The sequence below is a fragment of the Electrona antarctica genome, assembly GCF_951216825.1.
Source record: "Electrona antarctica genome assembly, chromosome: 9".
Taxonomy (NCBI): Eukaryota; Metazoa; Chordata; class Actinopteri; order Myctophiformes; family Myctophidae; genus Electrona; species Electrona antarctica.
Window position 1 is genome coordinate 46,376,035 of NC_136790.1, and position 20,306 is coordinate 46,396,340.

Sequence of the window (20,306 nt, forward strand, 5' to 3'; positions counted from 1 at the left end):
CTCACTGACATTAAATCCTGGATGTCAGATCATTTCCTTATGCTTAACGACAATAAAACAGAAATCATACCCTTTGGCTCCCCACACACAAAACATAAGATCACCACCTCCCTCGCCCCGCTGACAAATAAATCTCACGTAAAAAACTTAGGCAATCCTGGACTCTGCCCTCAAATTTGATAAACAAATAAATGCTGTTGTCAAAGGAGCATTCTTCCCCATAACCTGGAAAAAGTAATTCACGCCCTCATTTCCTCCCGTTTAGACTATTGCAATTCATTATATGCCGGAATCTCAAGTGCCTCCCTCTCTAGACTGCAGCTTGTCCAGAACGCTGCAGCTAGACTCCTGACTGGAACCAGAAGGTGGGAGCAAATCACTCCCGTCCTGGCCTCCCTCCACTGGCTCCCAGTTACATTTAGAATCAACTTTAAAATCCTACTATTTGTTTATAAAGCCCACCATGGGGCTGGCACCACCCTACATTCATGAGCTGCTTCCTTCCCCGGAGAACCCTAGAGTCAAAATATTGAATGATAAATATATGAATATATAAATATATATATTACACATACATACATATATGTATGTATATAGATAGGCCTATACACCGTATATCTAGGTGTGCCCTGAGATTTTTAGGCTATGAAAAGTGTGCCCTGGGACAAAAAAGGTTGGGAAACACTGCCCTAGACCACTTAGGTCAACTCAACAGTGAACAGGGGCTCCTTAAGGTTCCACGGACTAAGCTCAAATCAAAAGGTGACCGAGCCTTTTCGGACGCCGCCACAAATCTGTGGAACAACCTATGATCAGATCAGCACCCTCCCTAGACTCCTTTAAAAGCAGACCAAAAACTCACCTGTTCTCCCAGGCCTTTTAATCCTTCTTTGGAAATTGGCTGGAGCCTTTTTTACTGCCTTACCTGATGCACTCACTTTTATTGTATTTGATGCACTTATTTAATTGTATTTGGTGCCATTACTCTTTGGGTTTTCTGACCATGATGTGTTGAGCAATATGTGATGTTTTTGTGAACTGAGATTGTATATTGTGCAATGTGTATAGTTACTTGTTTTACTCTTGGTGTACAGCACTTTGGTCATGCAGCCTCAGCTGTTTTTAAATGTGCGCTATAAATAAAATTTACTTGACATGAAAAAGTTTGAGAACTACTGATATAGAAACATTTAGAAGACATTTATAGAATCGTTCTCAGGTCCAAATGGGTTAAATACAGTACTTGAGTAAATGTATTTAGTTCCTTTCCACTACTGCAGATCTGGACAGGAAGATATCCCTCAGCCTAGAAACACAAGTTTCAATGACGCTTTGTACTAGGGTCTTACGAGTTTGGACAAGTAGCTGTGTTAATCAGCTTTTACTTTATTGATGGAAAGAAACAAAATACATTTACAGATTTAGATTACATTATGCCATTCAGGACGGGAACCCCTTTTGGTGTTTTAAGCATTATGTTATAATTATATATAAATATAATGTTATAATAGCGCAGCACTGCCACGTTATGCGCTTGTAGATTTGCATATTTTTGAAAATTGACATGCTGTACAGAACCCCAAGAGGGGTTCCCGTCCAGAAGGGTTAGAACACCAAGAGGGGTTCCCACCCAGAATAGGTACTAAACACTGTGACTAAAACTAAAATCTGCTGCTGAAAACAACACTGTTGTGTAGCGTTAGCTGAAGTCAGGTCAGTGCGTGACGTTAGGCCAGAGCTCAACCAGCGAGAGAGAGACAGAGATGCAGAGAGAGTGAGCCTACATCACCCCACGCAATAAACTGGGCAATGCTGGGTATAGCAACTATCAGACAAGCTGATCAAACATGTCACTTTTTTTAATTAATTTATCAATATTCAATATTCAATACACATCCTTCTCAATTATTTGATATAGAGGGTATACACATGCATGCATAAAGTGAGTGGCAAATCCAGGTGGCAAAGTGAGTTTAACGTCGTTTGACGTTGTTGAACCCCTTTGGGTGTTTTTTTAAACATTGTTATACTTTAGTTATTGAAAAATAGCCGATCTACAAGCTCATAGCGCGGCACCGAGTGCCGCGCTACGAGCTTGTAGGTCTGCTATTTTTGAAAAATCGTGAAAGTGTGGCACAAATCTTTGAATATATATTCTTTCAGAGCGAACGTTTTTAACTCAAATCTTTGCTTCTGGGGGGCGGGGGTCCCTGGAACAACATATTTTCAGATGGGGGTCGGTGGCCAATTACATATAATTTTTGGGGTCCTTGACATGAAATATTGAACACCACTGACATAGAAACATGGGTTTTTCAGAAAACTTTTAGGATTTGGAAGACATTGTTTTAATTTCGACGTCAGGTCTAAATGGGTTAATGTAATCAGATCAGACTTTTCTGTTTGGATGTATGTATGGGCTGTCAAGGCCAGAAAGTACTTTTGTTCCACTCAGTACTCAGTAGGCGTTCCCACATAACCTCCTCCGGGTATGATGACGATGATGTCACGCGCATATACCCTCCATACTGAAAAAATAAATTAATCTAATAATTGCCGAGGAAATAATCGATAGCTGCAGCTCTACTGCACACTGTAATACAGAACATTGTCATGAGCAACCCACACACACTTTCCAGCTGCCACTGTGCCACGCACTCATAGTTCTTTCTGCTTTTCTCCATGGTCCGGTCCCTCCTCTGTCATTATGGCTGCCTCCTGCTGTGCTGTGTGCCGACGCTCTGCCTCGGTCACCGTCATGGGATGCAGAGGGAAGAACCCGGCCAGGCCTGCAGAGAAGAGAGGGAAGGAGAACACAAATTACAGACGTTAACCACCCACACACACACACACACACACACACACACACACACACACACACACACACACACACACACACACACACACACACACACACACACACACACACACACACACACACACACACACACACACACACACACACACACACACACACACACACACACACACACACACACACACACACACACACACACACACACACACACACACACACACACACACACACACACACACACACACACACACACACACACACAAACAGTGTTGTTTTCGGCAGCGAATTTTGATTTTTAGATTTAGTCACAGTCTCTTGGAATAGTTTATTTAGTTTCAGTCACATTTTAGTCACCTGGAATGTCTTGAGTGTTTAGTCTGGTTTTAGTCGAGTAAAGTCGAACAAAATGTATTTTGGCGGGCCTTGATACCATCGTAATGACTGTTTTTTTCCACTTGCTGAAAATAGCCGATCTACGAGCGTGACGCGTTGTGGGCAATCGATAAAAAATCGATAAAATTACCCCAATTTTTTTTTTAATGAAATATGCCTTGCCAACCCAAGATGCCTTTCCTTGCAAAGCAAATGTCCTGAAGTTGTATTTATTCACCATTAAATAATGAATACTCATGGGATCTATCATCTGTAGCAGTTTCACGACTAGACCACAAAAGGACAATTATGGTGTGACGACATAATGTTCTGTACCAGGGGTGGGCAACTTTGACGATGGAGAGGGCCACTATATTTCCACACTCACTCCCTAGGGCCATATATTACTGTCGTCGCAAAAATAGCCGACGCGTTTTGAGCTTGTAGATCGGCTATTTTTGCTATATTCGAATTGAAATGTTGAATTATTTTTTACTATTTTTGAATTGGAATCCTGAAAATTATTTTTTTTATGTAATTTCAAATGCCTTTTAATTATACTTGTGTTGAGCATTGAGCTACTAATTTAGACTGAAGTAATTAAAGCGGGTCATGTTTGCATGTTGTGGAATTGTAAACAGCTGAAACCAATATTATTTCAGTATCCTGATATTAACATGTGGGCCGCATTAAGTGATGGTGGGGGCCACATGAGGCCCCCGGGCCGCCAGTTGCCCACCACTGTTCTGTACCATAGAATTCTTTGACCCTCTGGGTGTGGCAGTGAGTTCAATGAAGGCCACACTGAGCGCGTCATGCTATACTGCACGTTCATATAAAAAGCAAAATACAGTAGATATGAAATGTGTTTCTATTGTGGACAAAATGCCGACAGGGTGTAGGCTGTCGTTACAGCCAAGGATGGACCTCCTTGATTAAACACATAAACTCATAAAAGAGAAATGGTTAAGATTGAGCAATATTGTGCCACCCTGACGAAAAATTTTCGTCGACTACCTTTTTCCACTGACAAAAACTAAATGGAAACTAAATAAAAACTACGCTACGATGACTAAAACTAAGACTAAACATACTGACAATTTCGTCAACAAATAAAAACTAGACTACAATGTTAGGAAGGGACTAGTGGACAGGAGATTCTGTATAAGTCCTTTTACAATTAGTTGCATGCTGAAAATAGCCGATCTACAAGCTCACAACGCGCTGTGACGCGTTGTGGGCTATTTTCAGCAAGTGAAAAAAAAAACAGTCATTACGACAGCATCAAGGCCCGCCAAAACACATTTTGTTCGACTAAATCAACTGTAGATGTAGTCGACCACAAAAGGTCAATTATGGTGTGACGACATAATGTTCTGTACCAGGGGTGGGCAACTTTGACGATGGAGAGGGCCACTATATTTCCACACTCACTCCCTAGGGCCATATATTACTGTCGTCGCAAAAATAGCCGATCTACAAGCTCAAAACGCGTCGCGCTGCGACGCGTTTTGAGCTTGTAGATCGGCTATTTTTGCTATATTCGAATTGAAATGTTGAATTATTTTTTACTATTTTTAAATTGGAATCCTGAAAAAAAAATGTTTATGTAATTTCAAATGCCTTTTAATTATACTTGTGTTGAGCATTGAGCTACTAATTTAGACTGAAGTAATTAAAGCGGGTCATGTTTGCATGTTGTGGAATTGTAAACAATTGTAAATGTCGACTACCTTTTTCCACTGACAAAAACTAAATGGAAACTAAATAAAAACTACGCTACGATGACTAAAACTAAGACTAAACATACTGACAATTTCGTCAACAAATAAAAACTAGACTACAATGTTAGGAAGGGACTAGTGGACAGGAGATTCTGTATAAGTCCTTTTACAATTAGTTGCATGCTGAAAATAGCCGATCTACAAGCTCACAACGCGCTGTGACGCGTTGTGGGCTATTTTCAGCAAGTGAAAAAAAAAACAGTCATTACGACAGCATCAAGGCCCGCCAAAACACATTTTGTTCGACTAAATCAACTGTAGATGTAGTCGACTAAAATCTCATGATATTTAGTCGACTAAAACTAGACTAACACTAAAACATTCCAGGTGACTAAAATGTGACCAAAAGTAACTGAAAACTATTCAAGAGACTATGACTAAAACCAAAATCTGCTGCCAAAAACAACACCGTTCCATTCATACATGAATGGAGTGCATTATACACACCTAGAAGTTTGGCCACCGGCATTGTGGTGTGCGCCCCACATCCCAGCCAGTACTTGATCCTGTCGTAGTTGAAGCTGACCAGCTTCTCGTTGTAGATGTTGGGGAGGGGGTCGTAGGAACCCAGCTGCTCTAGATATTTGCCGTCTCGCGCCCTCTTGTTGTACGCCGCCACGATTCTGTAGAAGGGTCTGTTAGCCTGATGGTGGCCAGCGAGAGCCAACCGGATGACAACATGCCCCCCGTGGTATGACTTTAGCAGGATGGATGCTGCGGGGAGAAATGGACACGGGAGAGACAGCGATGCAGGAGTTGTTTTCACTAAACTCCATCCCTGGTGGATCACGCAATGAAGGTTCTGATTACATAACTGTAATGTACAGTACTGTACTGAGAAAACCCACACACTCTGTATGTGACCAGTGTTGTTTTCGTCGACTGAAACGAAGACGAAAAATGTTCGTCGACTACCTTTTTTCCACTGACAAAAACTAAATGGAAACTAAATGAAAACTAAGCTATGATGAATAAAACTAAGATTAAATAAACTGACAATTGTCAAAAATGTTAAACTAGACCAAAATGTTAGGAAGGGACTAGTGGACAAGAGATCCAGTAGAAGTCATTTTACACTCTGTTACATGCTGAAAATAGCAGATCTACAAGCACACAACGCGTAGATTTAGTCGACTAAAATCGCATGACATTTAGTCGACTAAAACTAGACTAACACTAAAGCATTCCAGGTGACTAAAATGTGACTAAAACTAAATTAAGTTTCAGTCAAAAGACTATGACTAAAACAAAAATAGAAATTTTCTGCCAAAAAACACTGTATGTGACGGAATGACATTGACAGCAGCACTAAACACATCCTTCAATATGAAGTATGAACATGAGTACAGTATGTAGCACACACACAGCCAGGTGTTGTACTGTATTGTACTGTACTGTACAACATGAATGTGGTCCATTGTGTGTGGTCCATTTTTGGTCATAACTTTTCAAACTTTTCACAAAAACTGACCAGTCGCAGCAATAGGCCTATCTCACAGCCCGCTTTCCACGCCCACTTCCGGTAGATAGTGGTGTCATTTAACATTAGCATTTACACGTTTTTTTCTCTGGAAAATCTAAGTACATTTCCTAATGTAAAAATGTGACAGACCAATATTATTATGAAGCAAACAAGATGGTAAATCAGCTCGAACAGATAGAACAAACCTTACCTTGAGAAAACAAAAGTTGTAGACTTCTTAAATAACGTCTGTTAACATGTAGTGTCTATGGAGTGACGTCACGCTATCACCACTAGTCCCAAAAGGGGGCGTAAAAAGGGGGCGGGGAAATTCTGTGAGATAGGCCTATTAATTAGTGCGTCTACAGGACTACACATTAGAATGCCTGGGAAAACTAATCCCTCCATGAAAATCCATTGAATATTCTTATGGCTGTGTTGTATATAATACTAATGTAATGTATAGTGTATATAATTATTATGAAATATCAGAATTCTAGGACTAGGTAGGTAAGCCGCCCTTGTAGAGAGACTTTAAATTACTTACAAAGATGCACCATGTTGCTTGTTGAATTGTCCTGCAACAGAAACAAATAAACAGCTCTATTAACAACCAGACTTGTATTGCATCATATACTATACAAAACACAATAAGACACTAGGCCTAGAATGGCAGTGATACATACATGTCATGTCATGCATTACATTCCAAATACACAGCCATTATCGCTCCTAATACCTATTCTTTGAGACACACATGCGGGTTATTATAAAATACTACTCAAAGGGGACTGGTTCCCTCCTGGGTTTAAATTAGAACCCGCCGCAGTGGTGTCCAGTGAGAACTGAACCCATTTTGGGCGGGAACCCCTTTTGGTGTTTTAAGTATTCTGTTATACTTTAGCTATTGAAAAATAGCAGACCTACAAGCTCATAGCGCGGCACCGAGTGCCGCGCTACGAGCTTGTAGGCCTGCTATTTTTGAAAAATCGTGAAAATGTGACACAAACCTTTGAATATATATTCTTTCAGAGCGAACGTTTTTAACTCAAATCTTTGCTTCTGGAAGGTCCCTGGAACAACATATTATCAGATGGGGGTCGGAGGCCAAATACATATAATTCTGGGGGTCCTATGACATGAAATAGTTTGAGAATGACTGACATAGGAACATGGGTTTTTCAGAAAACTGTCAGGATTTAGAAGGCATTTTTTAGAATCGTTCCCAGGTGTAAATGGGTTAACCGGGTCTAAATCTCTAACACAACTATATCTGGGTTGTAACTTGTAACGAGGCCAAATATTCTGTCTCGTATGGAAGCCGATGGAGTCTCTCGCGAGGAGTGTAGCAAATGCTGCTTGCTTCCCCTCAAGGGTAATAAACCACTCTTTATACTGTGTCGGCTGAATGCTTGTCACGATGATGATGATGATGCCAGTCAGTCTATATCCATATATGGAGTTCTGCATTAGCATGATCTCTCAGCTCTGGATGTCTCCGCCATCGCCATATATGGAGCTCTAGGTCAGCCCGGGCCAAATAGTGTAATGTTGGTGGGTCAAGCCTCCGTGTAGACAGAAGGACATGAATTCACCATTTGTCAGCCTTCCGATTGGTCCCTAACTGACTAACCAGCAGGCTCTTTCTGCCTTGTTGAATTTATGTTGAATTCTCTAAAACATCTTTTTTGGAAAAAACAAACATGATATGCCCAGTCACCATGCTGCATCTGTGATGTTCCTTTTTACCGACACCAAGTTTAAAATAAGAATTGAATGCACAGAATATCAATACGAAGTGGATGGAGAGAAAGGAGAAACACCCAGGGGCGGGACTTGACAAAGGGTGAAAATGCTCATTCTGTGCTGAGGGAACATACTGGGGCTATAGTCATTAACCAAGTTTGACGACGTTGTTGTTCACATGCGTTTCCTGTCATTCCATTCCCTTCATTCTCCGTATGCAGCCATGCAGTGAGTTTGGACGTTGGTCTATTGAGTGAGTGAGAGGCTGAGAGCTCAATAAAATCATCAGTAAAAACAGAAATGACTGACTCGTTCATGGAGGGAGCGATAGAGCTCTACACAATACACACGATCTCTGATTAATTGAAAATGGTGGACCCTAGCCCAAAATTTGAACTCTCGTCGTAGATTTATCAACAAAATAACAAGATTCCTTTACAGGATCTCCTCACTGGTCAGCAAAAACACCTTGAAGACCTTAACAGGAGCCCTCGTACAAGGTTTCTTTGACTATGCATGCACCTCCTGGTACGGTACCACAGCACCTCAAAGGCCCTTAAAACTAGGCTCCAGACTTCCCAAAACAAACTAGTCAGGCTCCTACTTGGCCTCACCCCCCGAACCCACCTCACCCCTGCCCACTTTGACAGGCTGGAATGGCTTAGGGTCGACGACAGAGTACAGCATCTTGCAATGGGTCTGGTCCACAAGATTCGATACACCACCAAGATACCCATGTACCTGTCTAAATACTTCCTTAATGTTAACGAAGTCCACACCCACAACACCAGAGGGAGTGCAACGAACCATGTACAACCCAAATTCGGCACAAACAAGGGACAAAATTATTTTCGCTCTTATGCCACCAAAATGTGGAATGCCCTACCAACAGTCATTAAGACATGCAAATCCCTTGACTCCTTCAAAACCGCTCTCAAAGGGCACCTACGGACGGCTGCAATTCGAAACTGGCCCCCGTAAAATCTGAATCCCCCCCACCCCTTTTTTCCCTCACTGACTATATGTTTCTTTTACCTTTTTACCTCCATTATGATGAATTCCTGTTCTGTTCTTTGTCTATATAGAAGTGTCTATTTGTACGTCTCTAAATGTTTTGATGAATTGAACATGGTGGACCCTCTTGTAAACAAGTGTAATGCTTAATTGGGTCGTCCACTCACAGTTAACAGCCTTTGTATTGAGTTTGTGCTTGAAATGTAGGCTACTGTAATTCTGCAAACTGTTAAATATTTCAATCAATCAATCAATCGATTCTGACATTTAATTTCGGGCTATGGTACTGGACCATATTGTAAACACGTGTAATACTTTATGGTGTCGTCCACAGTTAACCGTTTTTGTATTGAGTTGTGCTTGAAAATGTACTGTAATTCTGCAAACTGTTAATAAATACTTCAATCAATGATAAGTGGAATTGCCATAGATAGATAGACGACACAGCTAGATAAGATAACACACCACAAAACACTGGAATGATTTAAATACCTTTGGCAGCCGTTGAAGTGAAGCTCAAATATGTCTGTTGTTGTTGTTGCTACAGCTTGATATAATGACGTTAGATTGTGGTAAACATTTAACACTGCATCAATAATGTGACTTTCTTCTGGGCGCAGCCATGTTTACACCGGAATACACGTCATATGTTTCTTCCGTTTGTTCTTTTAGTTATTTTTGTCGCCACCTACTGTACCGGAGTAGTACCACTATATGTGATTGATTGATTGATTGAAATATTTATTAACAGTTTGCAGAATTACAGTACAATTCAAGCACAACTCAATACAAAACTGTTAACTGTGAGTGGACGACCCAATAAAGCATTACACTTGTTTACAAGAGGGTCCACCATGTTCAATTCACATTACAATTCACATTACTTCACATATCATTATTAGACAGATAGAGGAATAGTACTTAAACGACTATAATAATAGCTATTACAGACGAAATGGCGGAGAAATCACAAAATTAAAAGGTATATTATATACTTCAAATATACTTCAAATATTCCTGTCTGGTGTCCCACTTTCAAATTTGCTCCGCTAGATGGCGACGTTGTACTGCACCCTGGATTGGCTTTCCAGTTTTGCAAGTTATGAAATAGTTGTGGAGTCTGACATAAACTGGATAGCCAGGCCTATTTGGAAATTACATAAAAACATCTCACTGCAATGTAAAACTATAGCTATACAATAACATGACTGTATGACACAGTATTAGCCCACACCGACTGTGGCACTGTCCAGAGCTATGGAGAGTAAAGTAGACCTAATAATAATATCTTTAAAATATAATTGGGCCTAATACTAGTACAGCTTTTCAATCCATCCCCTCTTCTTATAGAATGTGTATGTGTAGCCCTACGCTATGTATTTCAAATATGCATTGCTTATAACAATATTGGGGGTTTATACTTTCAACCAGTTTCTATACTACTGACCCTAGTAAAGGCAAAAAAACATTGATTTCCTGAAAGTGACCCCAAGGATGGAGGGGTCAGCGCTGTGTCTGATTAGCTCTGGATGTTTCGACCTTTGGAAAGCCCTCATCCTCCTGTCTCAGAACATGGTGATTTCACACTCCTGTGTGGGATACACATGCACGTGGTTGTCTGTGAGGAGAGGTCAGGTCATTGAAGACATGAAATGGTCTGGAGGAGTTTCCATTTTTTTTATCATACCGGTATCTTATATAATATCCCTGACTATTATTATTATTATTATTATTATTATTATTATTATTATTATTATTATTATTATTATTATTATTATTAATAATCATAATTTAGATGGTTTATTTTAAATGCTTTATGTCAGTTGTAATGGAGTGGAGTGTACCAATCTTTTACCCTAGTTATTTCATCATTCTTAGAGAGAAAATGTGAGAAAGACAAAGATGGGTAAAAATGAACAATATCAACACAAATCAATTCATATTGTGTTCTTTTAGCTCTTTGCACATCTGTAATTGAAGACAATAACACGTTTTCACGACATGCCTTGTACTCAAGGAACTTTTGAATAATATTCTATGAGATAAAAAACACATTTGGCTTTTCTCAGTTGAGAGATGAGATGCCAGATGCAATTCAAGGGAAGCACCTCATTACTGCGCTGACCACTTCTCTCCGTGGAGAGAATCGGAAAATGAATAGCGGCTTTACACACTCAACACAGCAGACAGAATGCATCTTACATGGTGAATCTGTAATGCGTGATTATCTGAAGGCTGACATTGATTCCAGTCGTGGCCCGCTCTCTCTCGTGAGGACCCCATGGTCTTTGGGACAGCAAGACAAGTTGTTCCCACTCTAATCATCTGTGACAGTTCACTTAGAGACGCTCAGATGACCAGATAAGATACAAGGAAAAGGGAGAAAGGGCCCACCATTTAGACCAGGCCTGCTTCAAACCTTGTGCCTTAAGTTGTCTAATTGTCGTCTTTTAATGTGATTAATACATATGCTACTCACTCATACTTTCTTTTTAGACTAAATTAAATGTATGCGGCTATAGCAAACACAGAGCCCCTGCGGCTTTACAAATGGAGTCGTATACATCTTTCAGGAGTTCACCTATTGAGGCATTTTGGAATGATGCGATGTATATGGTGTGTGTAAGAGTGTAGTATGTGTATCAGCTCTGATAGTGAAAGTTCAAATATTTATTCAGTTCACCAATTTATATTTAGTGCGAGAAAGACCTATAATATGTATTTGTATATAACCACTGTAGATGTAGAATAACAACAGTTAATATTTGATAAGATCAGTTAACACGTTAACCTTTGAGTATAGTGGCAAATCGAGTGGCAAAGTGAGTGACAAAGAATTTAAGGTTGTTTAAAGTCATTTAATGCAATCAAATAGGACTTTTCTGCTTGGATGTATGGGTTCTCAAGGCCAGAACAGTTTTTTGCCACTCAGTAGTTCCTCATGCATAACTTCCGGGTATGATGATGATGTCACATGCATACCCTCTATTGGAAATATCTGTTTTCCCTAACCTAATCTTATAACCATATACATTATTGCTTTTACTATACAATATTTGTAGCTAAATCGGTTAAATTATGCAGATTGTCAAGCAGAGATTGGGCCAATGAGGCTTCTCTCTCAGTCGTCTTCTCCCATGACTTTGATCCTAGGATAATAACTGTTAAAAGTTACATATCATATCCTTACTTAGCCTAAATATTCATATCATGTTGTCTTATAGTCGACGTGGTGGAAGTAAAGGTTTGGTAGAGGTATAAACAGACTTATTGATGTGTGTGATTTTTATACATCGGACTAAATTCTAGCTGGTGAAATTAAGATCAAATTAACCACTTTCAATCAGGCATTATTTGGGGCATGTTATTACAGACAAATGGAGGCAGGTCATCGCAGACTTATGTCCCCCTAGGGGTCCTTGAGAGAGTTCCAGGGGGTCCCCAGCTAAATGATAATTACGAACCAAATGTACCCTTATGTGTCTGTAACTCAGAGAGTATACAAATGGAAGCATGGGTTAATTTGGTTCCATTGTACGCTCCCATAGTTAAATTAACTTTGATTTTACGATGTACATTGGGGTCAGAGTAAAAGCGGCCATGTTTTCCCGCCACCCCAGAGCTCCTAATTTGAAGGAATCCCGAGAACGCAGTCAGGATACAGATTAAACAAGTGGAATTGTAAAGTGATGACACAAAGAAATGAGCCCACACAAATTGGAACTGGAACACTATGAAAAATTAAGCTGATACATATGGCTACTCTCTCCTGATTGGCTGAAGTTTTGTCACCTGTATTTTCTGTTTATTAAAGGGGGGTGATTGGTAACCCCCCCTCGGTCTGCCCGGTAACAAGATGTGCACATGCACGCACTACAGTGGGGGGTACACGCAACAGGCCAACAGCGCACACACACAAAGGCTTGATCATGATTGGCGGAAGGCCCCTCTCTATCCTGATTGGATGAAGGCTGGGCCACCTAGCCAAAAACTAGGGGTTTTTTTACCCCCAGGGGTTAACTGGGCACAGTGAGGAACTCCTTATAATGGTCAGCACACTCTATAGTAGGGAGGATTATCACAACAAAACAAACAAATAAGTGATATTTGAATTAAGTGAAATCACTGAATATACCTTTAAAGAGCTGCAAAGAAAGGGAGACCTCAAACACTATTCTATACTATAGCAATGATCACTATCAGAATATAGTGAGTTAACCTTTTAACAAAAAACCTTTTGTTTTAGCCAAAACAATATCACTTACACTGCCTTTATGTTTAACCCATTTTGGGCAGGTACCCCTTTTGGTGTTTTAAGCATTATGTTATACTTTAGCTATTGAAAAATAGCAGATCTACAAGCTCATAGCGCGGCACCGAGTGCCGCACTACGAGCTTGTAGATCTGCTATTTTATTTTATTTTTTAGATCTGCTATGTTTTTAACTCAAATCTTTGCTTCTGAGGGGGTCCCTGGAACAACATATTTTCAGATGGGTAGCGGTAGCCAATTACATATATTTCCGGGGGTCCTTGACATGAAAATGTTTGAGAACGACTGACATAGAAACATAGCGTTTTCAGAAAACGTTAAAATGATGCTTAATGTTTAAGATATTCCTCATGGACTCCACTTTGAGAACCACTGGTTTAAGTGACTGTGAGCTGTAGCAGAGAATGCTATCTAATGTAAGAGGGGGCTTTTGGACACACACATGAGGGGTCAAGTGATCCAACAAGGATCTTAAAGATGGTTGTGGTGAGACTAATTGGGTAGCATGCAAAATGCAGCCATTTATCTACTTTAACAAAGAGACTTTTTATTTTTATTTTCTCTTTTCCCCCCCAAGATTTGTCTGCCCTTCTTGCAGTCGCTGATTTAGTGACGGAAAGCGCATGGCTGCAATCTGATACTCTCAAGGAGATGGATGACTTGTGTATAGACAAGATATGTTTGATTATTTGACAATCTCAAATAGTCAGTGAATGAGTGCAGTAACAGTATTTTGGGTTCAGCTTCCACACATACTGTTTCAGGGAGACTTGATCATTTGTCCATAGTTAACTTATCCCTTTATCTGGCAAACCCCTTCATATATGTTTGCAAATGTGCTCGCAAAGTAGAACATTTTCTATACGTTATGAATCAATGAGCCAGCTATTCAATACAAACGCATGATAGTTATTATAAATAGTTTATGGAGGCATTTCATTGTCTCTTATTCAGTGTTGTTTTCGTCGACTAAAACCAAGACGAAAAATGTTCGTCGACTACTTTTTTCCACTGACGAAAACTAAATGGAAACTAAATTAAAACTAAGACTAAATATACTGACAATTTCATCAACAAATAAAAACTAGACTAGAAATGTTAGGAAGGGACTAGTGGACAAAACATCCAGTATAAGTCATTTTACAATTAGTTGCATGCTGAAAATCTATCTACAAGCCCACGCGTTGTGAGCTTGTAGATCGGCTATTTTCAGCAAGTGTAAAATCAGTCATCACGACGGCATCAAGGCCCGCCAAAAGACATTTTAAGATCTCATGACATTTAGTCGACTAAAACTAGACTAGCACTAAAACATTCCAGGTTACTAAAATATGACCAAAACTAAACGAAGCTTCAGTCCAAAGACTATGACTAAAACTAAAATAGAAATGTGCTGCCAAAAAAACAACACTGCTCTTATTGGGGGGTCAGGTCAGGTCACCTGGCTCTCTACCTCACTGTCCCACAGACCTCTGAGTCTGCAAGTAGAGCTGAAGCCACAAAGTCAGGCTGAGAGGTTGTGAGAGAGTATACAAGTGGATTTGACATGCACATCAGAGCGTGATAGCCAGGCATGCTGGTGGAATCACATGCCGCACGCACGCACGCACGCACGCACGCACGCACGCACGCACGCACGCACGCACGCACGCACGCACGCACGCACGCACGCACGCACGCACGCACGCACGCACGCACGCACGCACGCACACACACACACACACACACACACACACACACACACACACACCATTCTTGGTTGGAGCTAACTGGATTGCAACGTGTACATGTACTGGCCACTCTAATGAAATGATGCCAGCAACACATCAATCCCTGTTTTCACTGGGTTATAGTGGGGATTGTACAGTTGGGTGCCACCGATATTGTCCCTTATCATTTGACCCATTTAGGCCTGACCTCAAAATTTTAAAAAATCCTTCTAAATCCTCCAGTTTTCTGAAATAAATATTTTCACGATTTTTCAAAAATAGCAGACCTACAAGCCCGTAGCGCGCCACTCGGTGGCGCGCTATGAGCTTGTAGATCTGCTATTTTTCAATAGCTAAATTATAACATAATGTTTAAAACACCAAAAGGGGTTTTGCGCAGATCACGCAAACCTCAGCAAAAAGAAAAGGACAATATCGATGGCCTCCAACTGTATAGATATGTTTAAATATTATTTAATTTTTTTAAGTAGCCCATAAGACAAACTATTCTTCAGTTTAACTAGTCTCAAAATGTTCAGGCTTTCTGAAGGAACCTTGTGTGTGGTTCGTCATTGAAATACACATTGAAATACAGTATAGCTAGCTGTAGCTACACAACTGAACATTCCCAAAGTAGACAAGATCAAGAAATAACAATTCATTGATGGGTATAATCCAGTAAACATAATGGAGAAAATAAGGCTACTCCGTCTCCTTGTGATGTGTCCTGTCTACACAATAAATCGTCAATTTTAGTTAAGCCAAGTCGATAGAAAATAGATCAGCTGTGCTTACACAGCAGTTGGCACCTATAGGTGGATACCACCACCTATAGATGGTGGTATCCACCTATAGGTGGACACCACCACCTATAGGTTTAACCTACCGGTAAACAATGCTTAAACGGTTAAATCTAACCTTATTCCTAACCTTAACCTCAGTAAAATGGTGCCAAAACGTAACCCTATATTCCTAAACCTAACCCTGCAGTAAAACTATGCCTAATGTAGCCTCGGCCGGGAGGTCGAACCTAGGACCTCGTATCAACAAGCCGTGTACAGTACGTTACCAATCGGGCTAAAGAGCCATGGCCCGATAGGCAAGTAGTAACGCAGCCACCTATAGCCTACACACTAACGCTGCATTAATTTCTAACCTTATTCTCAGTAAAACAAAATACAAGATTACAAGAACCGCCCCACTGAATGTGGTCTGTGGAAAAAACAAGGGTGAAAAATGAGGGTGAGCATATTTTAAGATGAGCATTCCGGTTACCGTCTACTCTATACTGTCCACTGACCACTGCTTGTTTCCCCTCTAAACCAAGGGCTCCATTTTCGTCACCGCTAAACCCCTTATCCCTAATCTTCTTTGCCTTTTTTTTTTTTTTACTATTTTGCAAAACATTTTTGAATTGTTAAAATGGCCAGTCTACAAGCTCACAACGTGTCAATGTAGATTGGCTATAGTTGAACTATTCAAAAATGTTTTGCAAAATAGTAAAACAAGGCAAAGAAGGTTAGGGATAAGGGGTTTAGCGGTGACGAAAATGGAGCCCCAAATCTTTCGTTTTGTGACTTGAGCTTGTATATATATCTGCTGTATTTTCACCGAATGTTCAACTATTTTTATCTAATGTTTCCTTATTTTTGACAAAATGTCACCTATTATGACACGCCCCGAGAATAGGGACGCCGGCCATGTGGTTAAAGGTACACTGCAGGTTTTACTCTGTGAAGAGGGTGCCCTTGTCTGAGGACATTGACACCCACTCCTGTCTCAGGGAGAGTGTAGTAGGCGTCTTCCCTCTTCAAAACACGGCTTGCAAAGCCGCGGTGACTCGTTCTACACCATTTAAAATGTTCCATTATGTTCCATTCCGTTATCTCTGTGCGTTTGTGTGACGCCGTGAAGCGAATCATCAAAGGCGTTGTGAGATCCACAGCTTGAATAAAAAATGAAAAATGCCATGGCAATGCTATATATGAATCATGATACCTTGTTGTTTTGCAGAACTATGAAGCAAGAGGCATGGCGATAATAACTCTCACACCGGCGTCCACTCCAACGCCATCCTCGCATAAACTAAACGAGAGACAAACCGGGGTAAGTTGGGGTGATTAACCCATTTAGACGGACTGCGGACAATTCTACAAAATGTCTTCTAAATCATGACAGTTTTCAGAAAAACCTATGTTTCTATATCAGTGGTTCTCACAGACTATTTCATGTCAAGGACCCCCAGAATTATATGAAATTGGCCGCAGACCCCAATGTCAAAATATGTTGTTCCGGGGACCTCCTAGAAGCAACAATTTGAATAAAATATGTTCGCTGTGAAAGAATATGTTCAAAAACATACGAGCTTGTAGATCTGCTATTTTCCAATAGCTAAAGTATAACATAATGTTTAAAAAAAACGTTCCCGCCCAAAATGGGTTAAAGTGGAAGTTAGGTCGGCCTTATACGTGATTTCATTTCATTGTGACGGTGGAATGGCAAAGTGTCCGTTTATTGGGACTGCTGCTGCTGTAGCATTAAATAGAAAGGGACAGGTGAGCTCTGCCACAGGGCGATAAGAGCCGTGGGGATACACATGGGGACCCGGTTGTTTGTGTTATATAGTGGCTTATTTACGCAGAGCGAACGAATGCTCCCCTGCCCGGCTTTAGGTTCCTTGCACCTTATACCCCCCCTGCGGGACCCACACCACTTCATCACCGGGGGCTGTGTCGTGTATCGTGAATGTCTTCTCCTTTCACACTTTGAACCACTTCAAATAAGTCTAACCCTGGGTAATCCAGCATGACAGTGTGCCGTGGGTTCGAGTCCCGATCCCGACGGACTCTGCTGTGTGTCCCATCTCTCTCTCTCCGTTTCCTGTCAAGCTATACTGTATCTATCAATGAAGGCAAAAAAGCCCAAAAAATATCATAAAAACAAGAACAAGTCTTTAACCCTTATAGTCAACCCCCAGGCGTCAATACCAGTAGGCATCCTCCTTTTTTCCCTCTACACCAAATATATTCACCGAAAATAGCCGATCTACAAGGTCAGAGAGAGCTTGTAGATCAGTTATTTTTGGCGAACATTTGCAATAGGGATGGGAATTATCAATTAATTCATTAATTGATTGAAGTTTTGATATGATAACCTTATCGGTCGATTAACCGGTTAGTTGATAAGCAGCGTTTTTGTAAAAAAAATAATAAATCTGAGAATCTTAATTTCCCTCAGTGTCTAACATACAAATCTATGTACCATTGTAACTTCAAACTCCATTTTAACCATGTTAGATTCATCAAAAACACCCGTCTTTTTTCTGGTGACTGATACTGTCCTTCTAGTAGGTGAGGGGGCCGTGCTTTGTCATTTACTGTTTTCGTATAGTATTTTTAATATAATTCTTTGATTCTTTAGTCTCCTCATTCAGTCTTCCAGGGGGTCCTCATTCAAATGAAAAACCAAGGCCCTTCACGTATTAGAACGAAAATATCGGACAAAGACGGGTGTTTTTGATTAATCTATCGTGGTTAAAATGGAGTTTGAAGTCACAATGGGTTTGTATCGTATTTGTATTTGTATTGTATATTAGGGGAAATAGCCAATAATGCACTTTTGCACAAAATAACACCAGGAACTCTTGGGGACGCAACAACTACAAATAAAGGTAAGAAAGACTTCTAGCATGGAATTCTCCTTTAATACTGAATCAAGCAACTTCAAAACTTTCTGGGGTGTTCACTTATTAGCCTGAGTACATAAAATGACCTAAAGTTGTTTTGAAATTGAAATATGATATCCCTTAGGACATGAAGGGCCTGTACATGTCATGTAGACTAGGAGGGTGAAAACATAGCAGGCTTATAATGTAACTATCTTTATAACTTTAGTACATTGTGATGTAAGCTGCTGCAGCGATAATACATTAATTAATTACAGCTGTGCCATGATGCGTGCAAGCAGTGAACAGTAGTCAACATCGTTGTCAATGCTTGGACATTGATGACACGCCTACATCTAACTTCTATTCATGTATTAGTGTGTTTACATCACAGTGCGTTAAAGGTCAGCCCGCCATGTTTTTTACCCTCCTGTATAGTTGTTGTTTTTTTAACCTGTACAGAAAAACAAACTACAAAATCGGCCTAAGGTTTCAATTCCCCTTTAATGTAGTGTAGCTGTACTGCAGATCTCTAGGTTTGATTTATTTATTCTCATATCCTGTCCCTCCCGTGATCCGATCCAAGCAGATTGTTCAGGCTCTTTCTTTCCCACTCAGGCCTTATTTGTCGACTTTGAGTGTCACATTGGTATCTTTTAACCGTCCTGGCTGTGCCAAGTTGAACCTGTTGTTCTGAATATACAGAATTCACACCATAATGAGCAGTGACAGGATGTCACCACCCCCACCCCACCGCTGCGACCCCCTTGCACCCCACCTGCACCCCATCCAGCTGGGGCTGTTTGTTTGCTTCATGTCACTGTCACAATACACTCTCGTCCACGCACGATTCATGTTTAATTTAGACTTAGTTGTGCACCGGTTGTCGCACACTGATGCTTAAACTGAGTATAAAACGAGTTTAACTCAACAGAATTGAGAATATAGAAACTAATGGTGACTTAACATAGGTGTATTTTTGGCCATGCGACACTCGAGGGATGGACTGACTTCTTTGGCCTAGTTTTAAGTATCTGTCTGAATTATCCCAGGTGTCCTTGTCCAGTTGACTGTGTCTCTGGTACCACCTCTCACTGACCCCTGTGGGTATCCAGAGAGAGCTGACCTCTTGAAGTGGCCTTTGGGCTGCGTTTGATCACTGGCTGAGTTATGGATGGATGTCTCCATGACTCATAGCTCAAACACCAGACTTGTTGGAATGGATGTCATCGCAACATATGCTGCTGTTCCTTTTTCCTAGCTGCCACACATTATGTGAATGTGAGCAAGACTTTCATAGGCTTCCTTTTGCATTCCAGCTTTGAAAAGAAATAATGAGAAATATTTTCTATTCTAATGAACTCCAGGGAAGAGTTATTGGGGAACTGTATAGAATGAACAGGTATAAGCATGAAATGTCTGAAATTGTATATTAACAGTTGAAGAGGCCCTATTTATGCAGGAT

General features: G+C 40.5%; 1 protein-coding gene and 1 long non-coding RNA gene across 2 annotated transcripts; one reads left to right on the plus strand and one right to left on the minus strand.

Moving 5' to 3' along the window:
* The first annotated feature begins 1,385 nt into the window (after nucleotides 1-1,385).
* Nucleotides 1,386-2,521, plus strand: LOC306929568. The gene is made up of 2 exons (XR_013790808.1): nucleotides 1,386-2,006; nucleotides 2,389-2,521. It is a non-coding gene; the product is annotated as an uncharacterized lncRNA (long non-coding RNA).
* On the minus strand, nucleotides 1,853-9,854 carry mrps16 (mitochondrial ribosomal protein S16). Its single transcript, XM_079510149.1, has 4 exons — nucleotides 9,689-9,854; nucleotides 6,984-7,014; nucleotides 5,422-5,688; nucleotides 1,853-2,789 (listed from the first exon to the last, which is right to left on the minus strand). The coding sequence occupies exons 2-4, from the start codon at nucleotides 6,994-6,996 to the stop codon at nucleotides 2,659-2,661; spliced, it is 411 nt and encodes a 136-aa protein (XP_079366275.1). The 5' UTR covers nucleotides 6,997-7,014; nucleotides 9,689-9,854; the 3' UTR covers nucleotides 1,853-2,658.
* Between the last annotated feature and the right edge of the window lie 10,452 nt (nucleotides 9,855-20,306).

Excerpts from the sequence above, each read along its gene's own strand:
- mrps16 (XM_079510149.1), bottom strand. Across the intron at positions 2,790-5,421 it reads GCCGGTGGCCAAACTTCTAG|GCCTGGCCGGGTTCTTCCCT; the intron begins GTGTGTATAATG and ends TCTTCTCTGCAG.